This window comes from Bombina bombina, chromosome 7 (assembly GCF_027579735.1).
Source record: "Bombina bombina isolate aBomBom1 chromosome 7, aBomBom1.pri, whole genome shotgun sequence".
Taxonomy (NCBI): Eukaryota; Metazoa; Chordata; class Amphibia; order Anura; family Bombinatoridae; genus Bombina; species Bombina bombina.
The window spans coordinates 477,933,067-477,948,827 of NC_069505.1; the positions used below are offsets into that span (position 1 = coordinate 477,933,067).

Here is a 15,761-nt window from a genome sequence, read left to right on the forward strand (position 1 = left end):
TTTGTATTTTATCACTTATTTGCTTTATTGATTTTATATTATATTCATAATATTTGCTTATACCAGTGACACATCCCCTGCTGCTGCTAGCGCACTCTCAACAATTTATATATTTCTTGTATCTTTCCATTATATATCTGTCTTTGGGAGCAGATAGGTGATAGTGCAAGGGGCAATTTGCGCACCATTAAGAATTCCGTAGACTTAGAGAGTGTTTCCCCATAGGAAACAATGGGGCTGCGCTAGGAGCTGAACGCTGCTTTTTTGCAGGTGTTAGGTTTTTTTCCAGCCAGCTCAGCCCCATTGTTTCCTATGGGGATATCGTGCACGAGCACGTTTTGCCAGCTTACCGCTACCCTTAGCAACGCTGGTATTGAGGGTTGAAGGGAAGCTAAATTCTGCTCAACGCTCCCTTTTCTGAGCCTAACGCAGCCACTCAGACAACTCTAAATACCAGCGTTGTCTTAAGGGTGTGCTGGGAAAAAAAAGCAGCGTTAGCTACGCGGGTCTTTACCGACAAAACTCTAAATCTAGCCGAAAGTATGTTAAGTACAAGGAACAAATGAAGAAATGCTTTGGAGCAGTGCTTACCCCTCCGTATTGAGTTTGATAGAATCTGTTTTGTTTTGCAGGCAGAGTGTAAGTCCTAAACACTGAAGAGACCCGCTGGAATTCAGAACGGCTCAGGTAAGTTACGTCACTCATGCAGCATGAAGCGGAGAAGCGGTATCCAATACAGCAGCTGGAAATCCAGAGAAGGAGCGTGGCTTCTTAGTTGCGTAAAAAAATAAAGATACCTCTGTGAAGAGGAAGTAAGCTACAGGAAGGATACGAAGGTAGCAAAAATTGGTTGTAGAAGCTTATGATAACAAGTAGAAAAAAGATCGACTTTTTGGTGGCTCAGAAGAACAAGGCTTAGGGAGAAGCTAGATACTTCAATACCAAGCATTGATCTGAAGTATCCAGTGCAATAAATAGGAAATTAAAGAATAAAGTACCTCCTCTTAAAGAGACAGTATATTACACTCTCTCAGTCAGCCCATTAGTCTGGGGATGGTAGCCAGAAGACAAGGAAACAGTGGTTCCGATCAATTTGCAAAAGGCTTTCTAAAAGGTAGAGATGAATTTAGAACCTCTGTCAGAAACAATATTCACAAGATTTCCATGAAGTCGTACCACATGTAACAGAAAAAGAGATGATAATTCTTGGGCAGAAGGTAGTTTCTTTTTTTTTTATATACTTTATTTATTAAGATCTCAAGCAAAGATAGAATAATGTCATCAAAAGTTTCACACAAGATTAAGTTGTACAATTTATACAAGAGTATAGGTAAAGTCAAAAAGAAAGAATGTTTAGAAGTTCCAAACCTTTAAGAGTTCCCTGCTTGAGCATTTTTATAACTTTTTATAAACAAACGGGGAGGTGGAATCTGGGGGTCCCCTGGATAGGGGGAGGGGCTATTCAATTTCAATTGATCTGGGCATTTAGTAACATAGTAACATAGTAGATAAGGTTGAAAAAAGACTGATGTCCATCGAGTTCAACCTATACAAATCTAAAATACTTACAAAAAGCTCCAGTTAAGCTAAAATAACCCCACTAAAAGGTGACCCATTTAATACTAGCAATCATATCCATGAATTTTGTTTATATACAGAAATGTATCCAGACTATTTTTAAATGTATCTAGGGTATTGGTATTTACTACCTCCTTTGGTAATGAGTTCCACAATTTTATTGCTCTTACAGTGAAAAAACTTTTCCATTGCAGGAGATTATGGCCCCAAGTTATCAACATCTGGCGGACCTGATCCGACAGTGCGGACCAGGTCCGCCAGACTTCGCTGAATACGGCGAGCAATACGCTCGCCGTATTCAGCATTGCACCAGCAGCTCACAAGAGCTGCTGGTGCAACGCCGCCCCCTGCAGACTCGCGGCCAATGGGCCGCCAGCAGGGGGTGTCAATCAACCTGTTCGTATTCGATCGGGTTGATTTCCGGCGATGTCTGTCCGCCTGCTCAGAGCAGGCGGACAGGTTATTGAGCAGCGGTCTTTGTGACCGCTGCTTCATAACTGCTGTTTCTGGCAAGCCTGCAGGCTCGCCAGAAACACGGGGCATCAAGCTCCATATGGAGCTTGATACATATGCCCCTAAATCTCCTTTCCTCCAACCTTAAATTGTGACCTCTTGTCAGAAACAATTTTCTTGGAATAAGCTTTTGCCATCTCTGTATATGAGCCTTGAATATATTTATATAAAGTAATCATGTCGCCTCTCAAGCGTCTTTTTTTCTAAAGAAAACAGACCCAGTTTGGCTAGCCTCTCCTCATAGCTTAAATTCTCCAATCCCCTTATTAGCTTTGTGGCCCTTCTCTGAACTTTTTCTAGTTCTGCAATATCTTTTTTTGCGATCATTCCCCAGAACTGCACTCCATACTCAAGGTGAGGTCTTACCAGGGCTTTATATAGTGACAGAATAATGCTTTCCTCCCTTGAATCAATGCCTCTTTTAATACATGCTAGTATCTTATTAGCCTTTGAAGCCACTGCCAGAGGCGTAACTAGAACTCTCAGGGCCCCGGTGCAAGAATCCACGAAGGCCCCCCCCCCTATATTTGCTGAGCATTATGTGTTGAGATCAAAATGTGCTTTTTGGGGAAGGTTGCATCTAAAGTTTGGTGACATGGTTTGGGGAAATGCTTTGGTATATAAACATGCAGTGCAAACGGCAGCAATGCATCTATATACATAAGACTTGGACACACACACAAAATACACATACATATACACAGATACAGACAGCCATAAACACACATACATCCACTCATGCACAAACACAAATACCCATACATGCAGATACAGACACCAATTAACACAAATATACATTATCGCATGCACACACAATCTCAGATACAGACACTGATCAACACAAATATATATGCACGCTTATACACACACAAAATACACATACATTCACAGAGATACAAACACAAATAAATATATATGTATATATATATATATATATACACACACACGACTTTACACACAAAATACATATACATTCACACAGATACAAACACAAATATATATATATATATACACACATACACAATACACACACAAAATACACATACATTCACACGGATACAAACAAATATATATATATATATATATATATATATATATACACACATACACAATACACACACAAAATACACATACATTCACACGGATACAAACAAATATATATATATATATATATATATATACACATACACACGCCTTTACACACAAAATATATATACACACATATATATACACACACATACACAATACACACACACACAAAATACACATACATTCACACAGATACAAACAAATATATATATATATACACATACACACGCCTTTACACACAAAATCTATATACATTCACACAGATACAAACAAATATATATATATATATATATATATATATATATATACATACACACAGATACAAACAAATATATATATATATATATATATATATATATATATATATATATATATATACATATACACACACACATATACAATACACACACAAAATACACATACATTCACAAAGATACAAACAAATATATATATACACATACACAATACACACACACACAAAATACACATACATTCACACAGATACAAACAAATATATATATATATAAATATATATATATATATATATATATATATATATATATATATATATATACACATACACACGCCTTTACACCCAAAATATATATACATTCACACAGATACAAACAAAAATATATATATATATATATATATATATATATATATATACATACACACAGATACAAACAAATATATATATATATATATACATATACACACACACATATACAATACACACACAAAATACACATACATTCAAAAGATACAAATATATATATATGCACATACACAATACACACACAAAATACACATACATTCACAATACACACACAAAATACACATACATTCAAAAGATACAAACAAATATATATATACACATACACAATACACACACAAAATACACATACATTCACAATACACACACAAAATACACATACATTCACACAGATACAGAAACTCATCAACTCACATACATACACTAATGCAAACACACAGAAACCACACAAAAAACACATACATACACTTTGTGTTGATTAAATACTGTTTACATTTGTTTTCACTTTTCTGAGAGCTCCCTTTTACCAGTGAAATAGTTAAAAAGTGCTTAGAGAAAGGCTGGTCAAAACGGCAGGGTGAGGGGGATAATTTTGCCCTGCATTATGACCTCAAACCTCCTAAATAAGCAGCATCAGGACAAAGGTTGTAAAAACTAAACTTGAAGAAGTGATATGAGAAGATAAGTAACACAGCACATACCTTTCGCCTGTGGGAGGAAACTGCAAATACATTAGGCTGTCTCTTGCAGTGCTGGACAGCAGCATGGCAATTGGCAAACATTGACTGGCTGCTTTGATTTTGATCTATTGAGAGATTTGTTGAAGCTAATCTGCAGAAAAAATTGAGAGGTGCGCACAAATGCCGGTCCTTGTCTAATACAACTACTTAAATGAAATATGGGAGGTTCAAAGGTTATTAAAAAAAAGCTCCTACAATGAGAGCCAGCACTCACTCAATAAATGGCTCTTGTCAGGTAGTGAGCCACTCTTACATCCAGAGTCCAGACCGCGATTTTCAAACAGCCCGCCCTAAGTAAGTAGCACACATTAGGAAGTGCTACTCTTTTGCTGGACCCTCAAAAAAAATAATTATATAAATATATATACTGTATATAGCGCACCATAAAATTATAAGAATGATAGATTTGATTGATTAAAGAGGAATCATACATGCATGCTTTTAAATGAAGTAATAATTTGCTATAGTATACTGTGCACTATACTACATTTACATATTTTGTTTAACATTGAGGCTATGCTATCACTGCTGGCTGTCACTGTCGCAATGACCGAGTAGAATTAGATAGCTAGGTAACGGTTTCAGCAATGCACTGACTTCTCTGGCTCTGAGTCTTCCTACTCCTTCCACTTCACAGTCTAGGTAGGGACTTTCAACTGCGTTACTGGCTGGTAGCTGCATTGATTCACACAGAGACCGCTCTGCTCCAGCCTCCTTTCCCTTCCCGCACTCAGCAACAAATGTTTCAGAGCGTTGCCATGGTAATCCGTGGCAACGCTCTGATTTAAAACTGTTAGGGTGCAGGAATGCAGCCACTGAAAAAAATTATGTAACAAAGTATTGAGAAAAAAAAAAACTTTTGGGAAAATAATAAGGGCTGATGCTGTATCTGGTAGTTCCAACCCCTTCAAAACAACTTAACATAACTACTTAACTTATAAATAAAGACACGACACAGATAGCTGGGATTTAAAGACCATAACGATGGTCACATTTATTAACTTGACTTCAACGGAAGTCATTCAAATATTTAACTTGTGGCGGCATTCGAGGCCTAGTAAACTATTAGCTCCATATGACAAGAGGTCGCAGCCAGATGTCGTGGAATAGCAAATGCCAAGGGTGGGCACAAATGTGGCCCCACCCCATTCCGTCTAGTAGGCGCGGACGTCCTAAAAGGATCTTCAGCCAGCAGACCCGCGGGGCGGGGCCCCCCAGGTCACGACCTGAGGACATCACCCCCGCCCATTAGCCCGACTGTCACCTCTACAGACTCCGCCCTCAATTGTTGATGGCTACGACCTCCCGCCATTAGGAGATACGTGGATGTTATGATGCGCTTCAGCCTCTAAGGCACTGGTATGGCCAAGCCCTGCAGCAAGGCTCGCCCAGGAAGCAAATAAATTACGGCTAAGGTCTTACCAAGACTAGGTCAACTAACCCCATCCCTGCCTTTCGCATCTAAAGGACCAGCAACCCGTCCGGGAAGCCATCTGCCTGAATGACGCCTAAAAACTGTTGCAATAGCAATTACTTAATTAACCATTCAACAATAGGGTTGGGAGGGAGGGAAACTTTCTCCTTGCAAAATCCCAGGTGGAAGAGGCCAGATTGTTCCAGAACTTCGTTTATATTAGGTGAGCCTAAGACCTCCCCTCACTTTGCAACATTGTTGCTGCTACACTACACTGGGATTTTCCACTAGCCTGTCAGCTCATCCCTTAACTCCATTACAGGAGACTCTGCTACCTTTCATTCCCCTAAGGGCTGATGCTGTATCTGGTAGTTCCAACCCCTTCAAAACAACTTAACATAACTACTTAACTTATAAATAAAGACACGACACAGATAGCTGGGATTTAAAGACCATAACGATGGTCACATTTATTAACTTGACTTCAACGGAAGTCATTCAAATATTTAACTTGTGGCGGCATTCGAGGCCTAGTAAACTATTAGCTCCATATGACAAGAGGTCGCAGCCAGATGTCGTGGAATAGCAAATGCCAAGGGTGGGCACAAATGTGGCCCCACCCCATTCCGTCTAGTAGGCGCGGACGTCCTAAAAGGATCTTCAGCCAGCAGACCCGCGGGGCGGGGCCCCCCAGGTCACGACCTGAGGACATCACCCCCGCCCATTAGCCCGACTGTCACCTCTACAGACTCCGCCCTCAATTGTTGATGGCTACGACCTCCCGCCACAAGAGACAGGCACTCCCACATAAACCGGGCTCTTGCCGCCACCCGCTAAATATTACTAACCAGAGCCGTTTTGAGGTCCACCAGGAAGATCGCCAGCCCTTCGTCGGACAGGTGCACCCCGTCCGGGCGATACAGCCCTTTTTTGTCCGCTGAGATCAGTTCATGGCGGACCACAAAACCCCCTACCTCTATTACTGCTCTACCCAGCTCCCTGTTAACTTTTTTCCTAACCCTATATGCTATCCTCGGTGTGGGGAAATATCTCCAACGCAGCCGGGGGATTATGTTGGACCAGGCCAGCCTAACCCCCGGAAACGTGGTACAGATCCACTTGACATCCGACCTCATCGCATTGATGAGATCTAGAGCAGGTGCACTCCCTATATCATTTCCCCCCATGTGAAGGAGGATGATGTGGGGCTGTCCCCATCGATGTCTGGCATTCTGGAGGAGGGCAGGCAAACCATCCCACTGTAAGCCTCTACGGCCCAACCACCGTATTGATGCCTGAGACGTCGGAATCCCCAACTGCTGCCCCTCAGGAAGAGAATGGGCCTTCAGTGCCGCCCAGTGCACGTAGGAGTGCCCTATTATCCAGATACGAGAAGGACCTGTAGCCACACCTGAAAAACGGATTACATAGTCAATCACCTTAGACTAAAACTAAACAACACAACCAAACAAATGTAAAACGCCAGTTTCCTTCCTCCTACACCGAATACCCCCTAGGCTTCAGCTGGAGGGCGCACGTAAGACTTGTAACATTGGGACCTCCATCGGCCCAACTTCTGTATGCGATCTCCTTTCCAACCTAGCGCGGCCGCGCTGGTGGCAGCCCCTATTCGGAAGGAATGGGGGGTGATTCTACACTTCCCCAAACCTGCTGCAAGCGCTACCTTTCTGAGCACCGCTGCGAACTGGTACCGGGAGAGATTCGAACCGTCGGAATGCACTAAGAACTGGGCGGGGGCCCGTGGTCGCTGCGCCATGTAGGCCCTTGTACTCACAACCGGGCAGACGCCTGATGCCGAGGGAGTCAGAGTGATCCACACCCCTTTCCCCTCCTGGTCAGTCTTCGAGTGCGGGATAAACAATAACAAATTATCGCCCGCCAGTTTGACATGAGCCAACTGCATACCCGTGTTAATTGCATCCTTTGAGGTTGCGACCAGCTCGCCCGGCCTGAGGGCCGCAAAGAACGCCAAGGAGAATACGCACTGAAACAGTTCTCTTTCGCCGGGTTCGACGCAAATGCCCTCGATTGCGTCCACCAGCCTGGCTAGCCTACAAAATGTGACAGGTTCGCGCGCATCTTTCGCTCTACCCTCGAGCCTTCCCCAGCCCTTAATCACTTGCTTCACCAGGAAACCTTTCGTGATATTGGGCCACTCTAGCATATTGCAAAAGAAGGAGATTGCAGGTATTCTATTGGATATAGCGCCCTTCGAAGTCCCTTGCCCATGTTTCTCTGCCAGCCACTCCAAGAACAGATCCCTCGAGACCCTTTCCGGCGCTGCGCCTTGTGCGTAACAGTAACTTACCCACTCGCCCCAGTGCTGTGAATAAGCTCTCCACGTGTTCTGCGCCAGGGATGCCCTCACTAGGTGCCTTATGGACCTCCCTGCCCCGCCAACTGCCAGATAGAGTGGGGACAAGGTAAGCCAACTGCTGCTGCGTTAGGGGCCAGTCTGCGAAACTGTTCCCATTGAAACCTCGAGAGTGCGTCCGCCAGGGTGTTGTTGACCCCGGGAACGTGCCTCGCGGAAAACTGAATATTGTATTGCAAGCACCTCAGCACTAGCTGTCGCAAGTACCTAACAACTACCGGTGACGACGCGGACAACCTATTTATGGCGAAAACAACGCTAGCGTTGTCCGTCCAAAACACTATGTAGCGATCCTTTAACGCCGACCCCCAGAGCTCCATAGCCACAACTATGGGAAAGAGCTCCAGAAGTGTCAAGTTCCTTGTCAGTCCTGCTCGGACCCATGCCAAGGGCCATGGCTCAGCGCTCCATTGCCCATCCAAATAGGCGCCATAACCTGCTGCTCCAGCTGCATCCGTCAGCAGGTGCACTGTCTGACTGGAAACCCTAGGAGCGCGCCACAGCAGAGTTCCATTGAAGCCTTGCAGGAAGAGTTCCCATACCTTCAGATCTTCCCGCATGTCTTCCGAAACCGACACTTTACGTGTGCCGTGCGGATTGGAAAGTAAAGCCTCCATCCTCCTGTTAAACACGCGACCCATGGGTATAATTTTGCACGCAAAATTGAGTAAGCCTAGCACGGACTGAAGCTCCCTCAGGGGCATGCTCTTCGCTGCCCTGGCTTTGCGCACCGCCGCGAGCATTGCTTCCACCTTATCGGCTGGGAGACGACATAGCCTTGCAGCAGTGTCAATTTCGATCCCCAAGTACGTGAGTCTTGTACAGGGGCCCTGTGTTTTTTCCTCAGCCAGTGGCACTCCAAATTTCGACATTAGCCTACGCATTACTGCGATCAGTCGATCGCATTCGCGAGTGTCCGCGGTGCCAACCAGCAGGAAGTCGTCCAGATAATGAGCGACTATTCCCCCGCCGGCCTCCGTGATGATGGCCCAGTGCAAGAATGAGCTAAACTCTTCAAAATAAGCACACGATAGCGAGCAACCCATGGGCAAACATTTGTCTACAAAATAATTCCCCTCGAATTTACACCCCATCAGTCTGAAAGACGCTGGGTGTATGGGGAGTAACCGAAAGGCAGATTCGATGTCCATTTTGGCTAGCAGCGCGCCCGGACCCGCCGCCAACACTAATTCCAACGCCTGGTCAAACGATTGGTAAGACACCGAGCTTATCATTGGGTCTATTGCGTCATTGACAGAACCCCCTTTCGGGTAGGACAAATGCTGAATCAGGCGGAACTTCCCTGGTTCCTTTTTGGGAACCACCCCTAAAGGGGAAATAACTAGGTCAGGGATGGGAGGTTGGTCAAATGGACCAGCAAATCTTCCCAGAGCAATTTCTTTGCTCAGTTTCGCCCTAACTTCACCCGGCATTTCGTAAGCCGACTTCAGATTCTTGTGCGACGAGGACCCCATTACCAACCCCAATGTTGGTATCTTGAAACCTTCGCCAATCCCCGCTAGTAGGTTGGCAGCCGACACCCTGTCTGGGTAGGCCGCCAGCCAAGGTCTAATGGCGTCCAGCTTCAGGGGTGTTGGAGCCCTTTTGTCCAGCCCCCCCCGATTTTGCCCCACGGAAAGCCCCTCCGTCCCTCCGCTTCGGGCATTCAACACCTGGGTGTTGACCGCTGCAGTACATGCAAGCGTGCCGAAAGGAACAGGAAGCTCCTTTGTCACACTGCTTCTCATTGTATTTCCAGCACTCCCTGCCTCTCCGCTTGATGGGGCCCGTTGGCCTCTGGGGCCCTGACCGCAGCAAGGGAGCTCCTGCCCCCCCCTTTTCCGGTATGAGCAGGGACCACAGGTCCAAGTCTTTTACCCCAAAGTTCAAGATCGGGTTATCGACCATCTTCCGCCTAAATTCGCTATCATAAGCACGCCACATGCCTTCCCCATATCTATTATAGATACATTCAATGATTTCCGCGTACTTAATTACATCGACCGCGGCCTCCGGCCTCTGTTCGATGTAGCAGGAGGAGAATACCCTAAAGCACTTCCTCCACTCCTCAAATGTATCTGGGCGCTGGATCTTCTTTGGCCCAGTCCCATCCTCACTACGCTCTTTATCTCGCTGCGCCTCAAGGGACAGCTCGAACATATTGACGTATTTATGATCGCGGATTTTTTGTACCGTCTTGGGCTTGAGATGTGCATGGAGGCAGTGGATCTTGCAGGGATAAGAGTCTCCCTGCAATGCCACCCTCCTGGTACTGACTGCCATGTCCTGCAGCTGCGCAACGCTCTCGCTTCCCTGGCCACTGCCCTTGGATATTGTCGCCGTGCTTTGCCCCGCTAACGGCGCAGCCTGCTCCATGTTACCTAAACCTCTAGCCTGATTACGCTCAGCCACCAATAGCCTTAACATTTTGAACATGCGACGCTGCCCCTTACTGTTAAGCCCTAATTTCTTCCCACCATCTGAGTCTGAATCAGTGCTATAGTCGGTGTCAGTAATGCGTGACAAATTAAATACATTTCTCTCACCAACTGCCGATGTTGACGGGGTAGATGTTCCTGGTGCAGCTGCCACTGATCCGCCTGCTGGCTGTACAGATAGTCCTACTCCCGTTGTACCCGGGCCCTCTGTCCTCTGCGGTGTAGGCACCATGTCCTGTGGGGGAGAAACAAACGAGAGGGGAGTATCCAGGCCAGCCGTGTGTCCCCCTTGACTGCCGCCCCCAATCGGGGTAGAAGTACTGCCCCCGGCCCTGTCTGGGACCCCTCTAGCCCTCTCGTCATTCATATCACCACTCCATTCATTCGCTGGCCCTGCCACATAGGGGGATTCTCTGACCACACGCTCCCTGACTGAATGAACGTTCTGAGCACCTGCCGCAACAAGCCCTTTGCCCCCTTGGACCCCTGCAGTTATTGTGCCTAGCGACTCGCCCTGTGCCCCATCAGTGGGCGCATTCACCCTTGTTTGGGGTACATAGTTGCTGCTGGCACCCCCCCTGTGATACCACTGGCGCTCCAGCAATGCGCTTCTAGCTCTCCCATAAGCCTGCTTGCTAACACTGGAACCCCTGAGCCTCCCTCTCTGCGCGCCGCGGCCTCTCTGTAAGGGACTTGCTCTGTTTGCATTGCTAGCTATTGCAGAGTGTCGCGCAGCGGAGCAGGCCCGCCCGGATACTCCCCCCTCACCTGTGGAGAGTACCCGGCTAGGCCTCTTGCGCGCTCGCTGGATGTGCCGCTCTGATCCAGGTTCCGGCCGTGTGACTACCGCGGCGCCGGAAGTGACGTCACGCATGTCACCTGACCGGCCGGAAATGGACGCGGCGGACGCAAGGCCGCAACCGGAGCCTGCACTGGTAGTTGCAGGCTCCGACTGAGCCACCAATGATAGCGGCGGTCCGGTGAGTGGGCGAGGACCCGCAGGCCCCGCTCCAGTAACCGACTGAGCCACCAATGAGGCATCCGTGCCGGGCCCTAGGGACCCGGCCGGATGATTTACCATACTGGGCCCTGCCTGATGAGGGTCCCCAGGCCCCCGGCCCAATTGAGGGGGATAATGAGGGGCGGTAGGCCCCGGTTCCACCCGGCTTGCCACCGGAGGCAGAACGGCGGCCGTGAGGGCCTTAAACATGCCCACTATGGCCGCCGCCGCCTCCAGCGACATTCCGGAGGCCGTAAGGGCCCCCAGGCCTGCCTCCAAAGCCGTGTCTAGGCCGGATGGGCCAGCGCTCACTGCACCCGCCTGTCCCGCAACCATCACAGTACCGGGCCCGGCGGGTGCAAGTTCAGGGGCTGGGGGGTTAGTGACCACAACATTAGGAGTTAAAGCAGATGATACTGGCCTTGTTTTCTCCGGAGTTGGTGGCACCACATCCTCATCCTCCTCTTCAATTACAGGTGCACTCCTCAAGGATCTCCCAGGGGACTCCCTGAAGCGAATGGGCACCGCAGCACTTCTCTTAGATCTAGACATTTTCGCTTGAAGAATGGCAAAACTTTCTCCTTGCAAAATCCCAGGTGGAAGAGGCCAGATTGTTCCAGAACTTCGTTTATATTAGGTGAGCCTAAGACCTCCCCTCACTTTGCAACATTGTTGCTGCTACACTACACTGGGATTTTCCACTAGCCTGTCAGCTCATCCCTTAACTCCATTACAGGAGACTCTGCTACCTTTCATTCCCCAAAAGTTTGTTCTGCTGAAGCTGGGCCCCCCTAAGGGTTGGACCTGCTGGGCCCAGTCACAAGTGCAACCTCTGCACCACCGTTAGTTACGCCCCTGCTAGGGTTGCCACTTCAGCCATGTTTTCCTGGACACTTATGAGTTACACATGCTCCAGGGTGTGCAGGCAGGAACATGTATTGTGTTTCTGGACAGCACTATTCATATTCCTCCCTGCACACCCTGCAGCATGTGTAACTTATAAGTGTTCTGTATTTTAAGGGATGGGTGGCAACCCTAGCCCCTGCTGGTAGCTGCATTGATTCACACAGAGACCGCTCTGCTCCAGCCTCCTTTCCCTTCCCGCACTCAGCAACAAATGTTTCAGAGTGTTGCCATGGTAATCCGTGGCAACGCTCTGATTTAAAACTGTTAGGGTGCAGGAATGCAGCCACTGAAAAAAATTATGTAACAAAGTATTGAGAAAAAAAAAACTTTTGGGAAAATAAAAAAGTTTTTTCTGCTGAAGCTAGGCCCCACTAAGGGTTGGACCTGCTGGGCCCAGTCGCAAGTGCGACCTCTGCACCACCGTTAGTTACGCCCCTGGCCACTGCCCTGCATTGTGCACCCATCTTTAGCTTGTTATCTATTACTACTCACAAATTCCTTTCCTCCTCTGTTTGGCTAAGTCTTGTCCCATTTAAAAAAATATGTTGCCTGCTTATTTTTACTTCCAAAATGTAGAACTTTGTATTTTTCCGTATTAAATCTCATTTTCCATTTACTTGCCCATACTTCTAATTTTTGCAGATCCCTTTGTAATGAAAGTTCATCCTGCTCTGACCTAATGACCTTACTTAACTTAGTATTATCTGCAAAAATAGAGATGTCGCTATTTAATTCTTGCTCCAAGTTATTTATAAAAATATTAAAAAGAACAGGGCCCAGTACTGATCCCTGTGGGACTCCACTGATTATCTTTGTCCAATCTGAGTATGATCCATTTACTACTACTCGTTGCTCCCTATCTTTTATCCAGTTATTTATCCATGAGCTAACATTTTCAGCTATTCCCAGTCCCTTAATTTTGTGCATTAATCTCTCATGTGGCACTGCATCAAATTCCTTTGCAAAATCTAAGTATATCACATCAACTGCTTCCCCTTTATCTATATTTTTCCTTCCTTCCTCATAGAATCTAATTAGATTAGTTTGACATGATCTATTTCTCATAAAACCATGCTGATTGGAACTCTTGTTTACACAGATATGCTCATCAATATACTCCCTTATAATCCCTTCAAATATCTTCCCCACTATTGATGTCAGACTAACTAGTCTATAGCTTCCTGGATCATCCCTGCTTCCCTTTTTGAAGAGTGGCACCACATCACACAGCTTTACGCCAATCTTGGGGGACCATGCCTGAGGATAATGAGTCTTGAAAAATTAAGAGTAGAGGTTTGTCTATAACAGTGCTAAGTTCCCTTAACACCCTTGGGTGTATTCCATCTGGGCCTGGAGTTTTATTTACCTTAATATTATCCATTTTTTCCCTGATATCCTCTAAACATAACCCAATTAATGGTATGGACTGGCATGTTCTATTTTGTTCCAAAGTATCATCCAATGGTTCCTCTCTTGTTTATACTGAAGAAAAAAACTGGGCCGCGATCCGATATAAATCGTCGCCCGCAAAAGCGGGCGACGCCAAAATTTGCGCTGGTTTGGTATCACATATACGGCGTAACATAGAAGTTACGCTCGTATATTTCTGCCTTCGGCCGTAGTTTTTTGGCCCATAGACAAGTGTACCAAACCAGCGCAGTTTGGTATCCAATATACAGCGTAAGGACTTACGTGGCGAAAATGGAGAAATCTTACTCCATTTTCACCTCGCCACAAATTGCAGGCGTAGTAAGCCTTACGCTGTGTATTGGAGCCCCGTAACTCCCTAAACTAGCTGCAAAATAAAACCTAACACCTAACGCATGCGCAATGTCTATCTACCTGTCAACCGCGAACTGCTAAATATAAGCTAACACCTAACGCATGCCCAATGTCTATCTACCTGTCAACCGCGATCCCCCGCCGCAATCCCTAATAAAGTGTTTAACCCCTAAACCCCGCTCCCGGACCCTGCCGCCACCTACATTAAATGTATAACCCCCTAATGTGAGCACCCTACACCGTCGCCACCTACATTAAAATTATTAACCCCTAATGTAATCCCCTACACCGCCGCCATCTATATTAAAATTATTACCCCCTAATGTGAGCCCCCTACCCCGCCGCCACCTATTTTAACTATATTACCCCCTAATCTAATCCCCCTACACCGCCGCCACCTATTTTAAATGTATTAACCCCCCCTAATCTAATCCCCCTACACCGCTGCCACCTATATTAAATGTATTAACCCCTAATCTAATCCCCCTACACCGCCGCCACCTATAATAAATGTATTACCCCCTAAAATACTAAACTGTCCCTACCCTAAACTAAATTAAAAATAGCCCTGAAAAGGGCTTTTTGCGTGGCATTGCCCCAAAGTAACCAGCTCTATTACCAGCCCTTAAAAGGGCCTTTTGCGGGGCATTGCCCCAAAGCAACCAGCTCTTTTACCAGCCCTTAAAAGGGCTTTTTGCGGGGCATTGTCACAAAGTAATCAGTTCTTTTGCCTGTAATCTAAATCCCCCTACACCGCCGCCACCTATAATAAATGTATTACCCCCTAATCTAATCCCCCTACACCGCCGCCACCTATATTAAAATGATTAACCCCTAATCTAATCCCCCTACACCGCCTCCACCTATATTAAATTAATTAACCCCTAAAATACAAAAATTTCCCTATCACTAAACCTAAGTCTAACCCTACAAATAGCCCTGAAAAGGGCTTTTTGCGTGGCATTGCCCCAAAGTAACCAGCTCTATTGCCAGCCCTTAAAAGGGCTTTTTGCGGGGCATTGCCCCAAAGTAATCAGCTCTTTTACTAGCCCTTAAAAGGGCTTTTTGCGGGGCATTGTCACAATAATAATTACATTGTAGCTATTTTAGGGTTTATATTTATTTTACAGGTAACTTGGTATTTATTTTAACTAGGTACAATAGCTATTAAATAGTTAATAACTATTTAAGAGCTACCTAGTTAAAATAATTACCAATTTACCTGTAAAATAAATCCTAACCTAAGTTACAAATACACCTAAACTATCAATAAATGAAATAAACTACAAATATCTAAACTAAAATACAATTAAATACACTAAACTAAATTACAAAAAAACAAACACTAAA

The 15,761-nt window shown here is 45.8% G+C and overlaps 2 protein-coding genes across 3 annotated transcripts in view; one reads left to right on the forward strand and one right to left on the reverse strand.

Annotated features, from left to right (window-relative positions):
* Nucleotides 1–15,761, forward strand: part of LOC128636450 (E3 ubiquitin/ISG15 ligase TRIM25-like) — an 85,056-nt gene that overhangs the window by 26,714 nt on the left and 42,581 nt on the right.
* LOC128666783 (uncharacterized) overlaps nucleotides 5,440–15,761 on the reverse strand; it is a 41,106-nt gene continuing 30,784 nt past the window's right edge. Inside the window, exons 2-3 of one of the 2 annotated variants that reach the window (XM_053721579.1) lie at nucleotides 10,832–10,958; nucleotides 5,440–7,301 (exon numbers count right to left, since the gene is read on the reverse strand). In XM_053721579.1, coding sequence (XP_053577554.1) covers nucleotides 7,217–7,301; nucleotides 10,832–10,958 — 212 coding nt within the window. In that variant the 3' untranslated portion in view covers nucleotides 5,440–7,216. Of the gene's footprint in view, nucleotides 7,302–10,831; nucleotides 11,588–15,761 lie in introns of those variants that run through there. The other variant, XM_053721578.1, reaches the window with a different exon arrangement.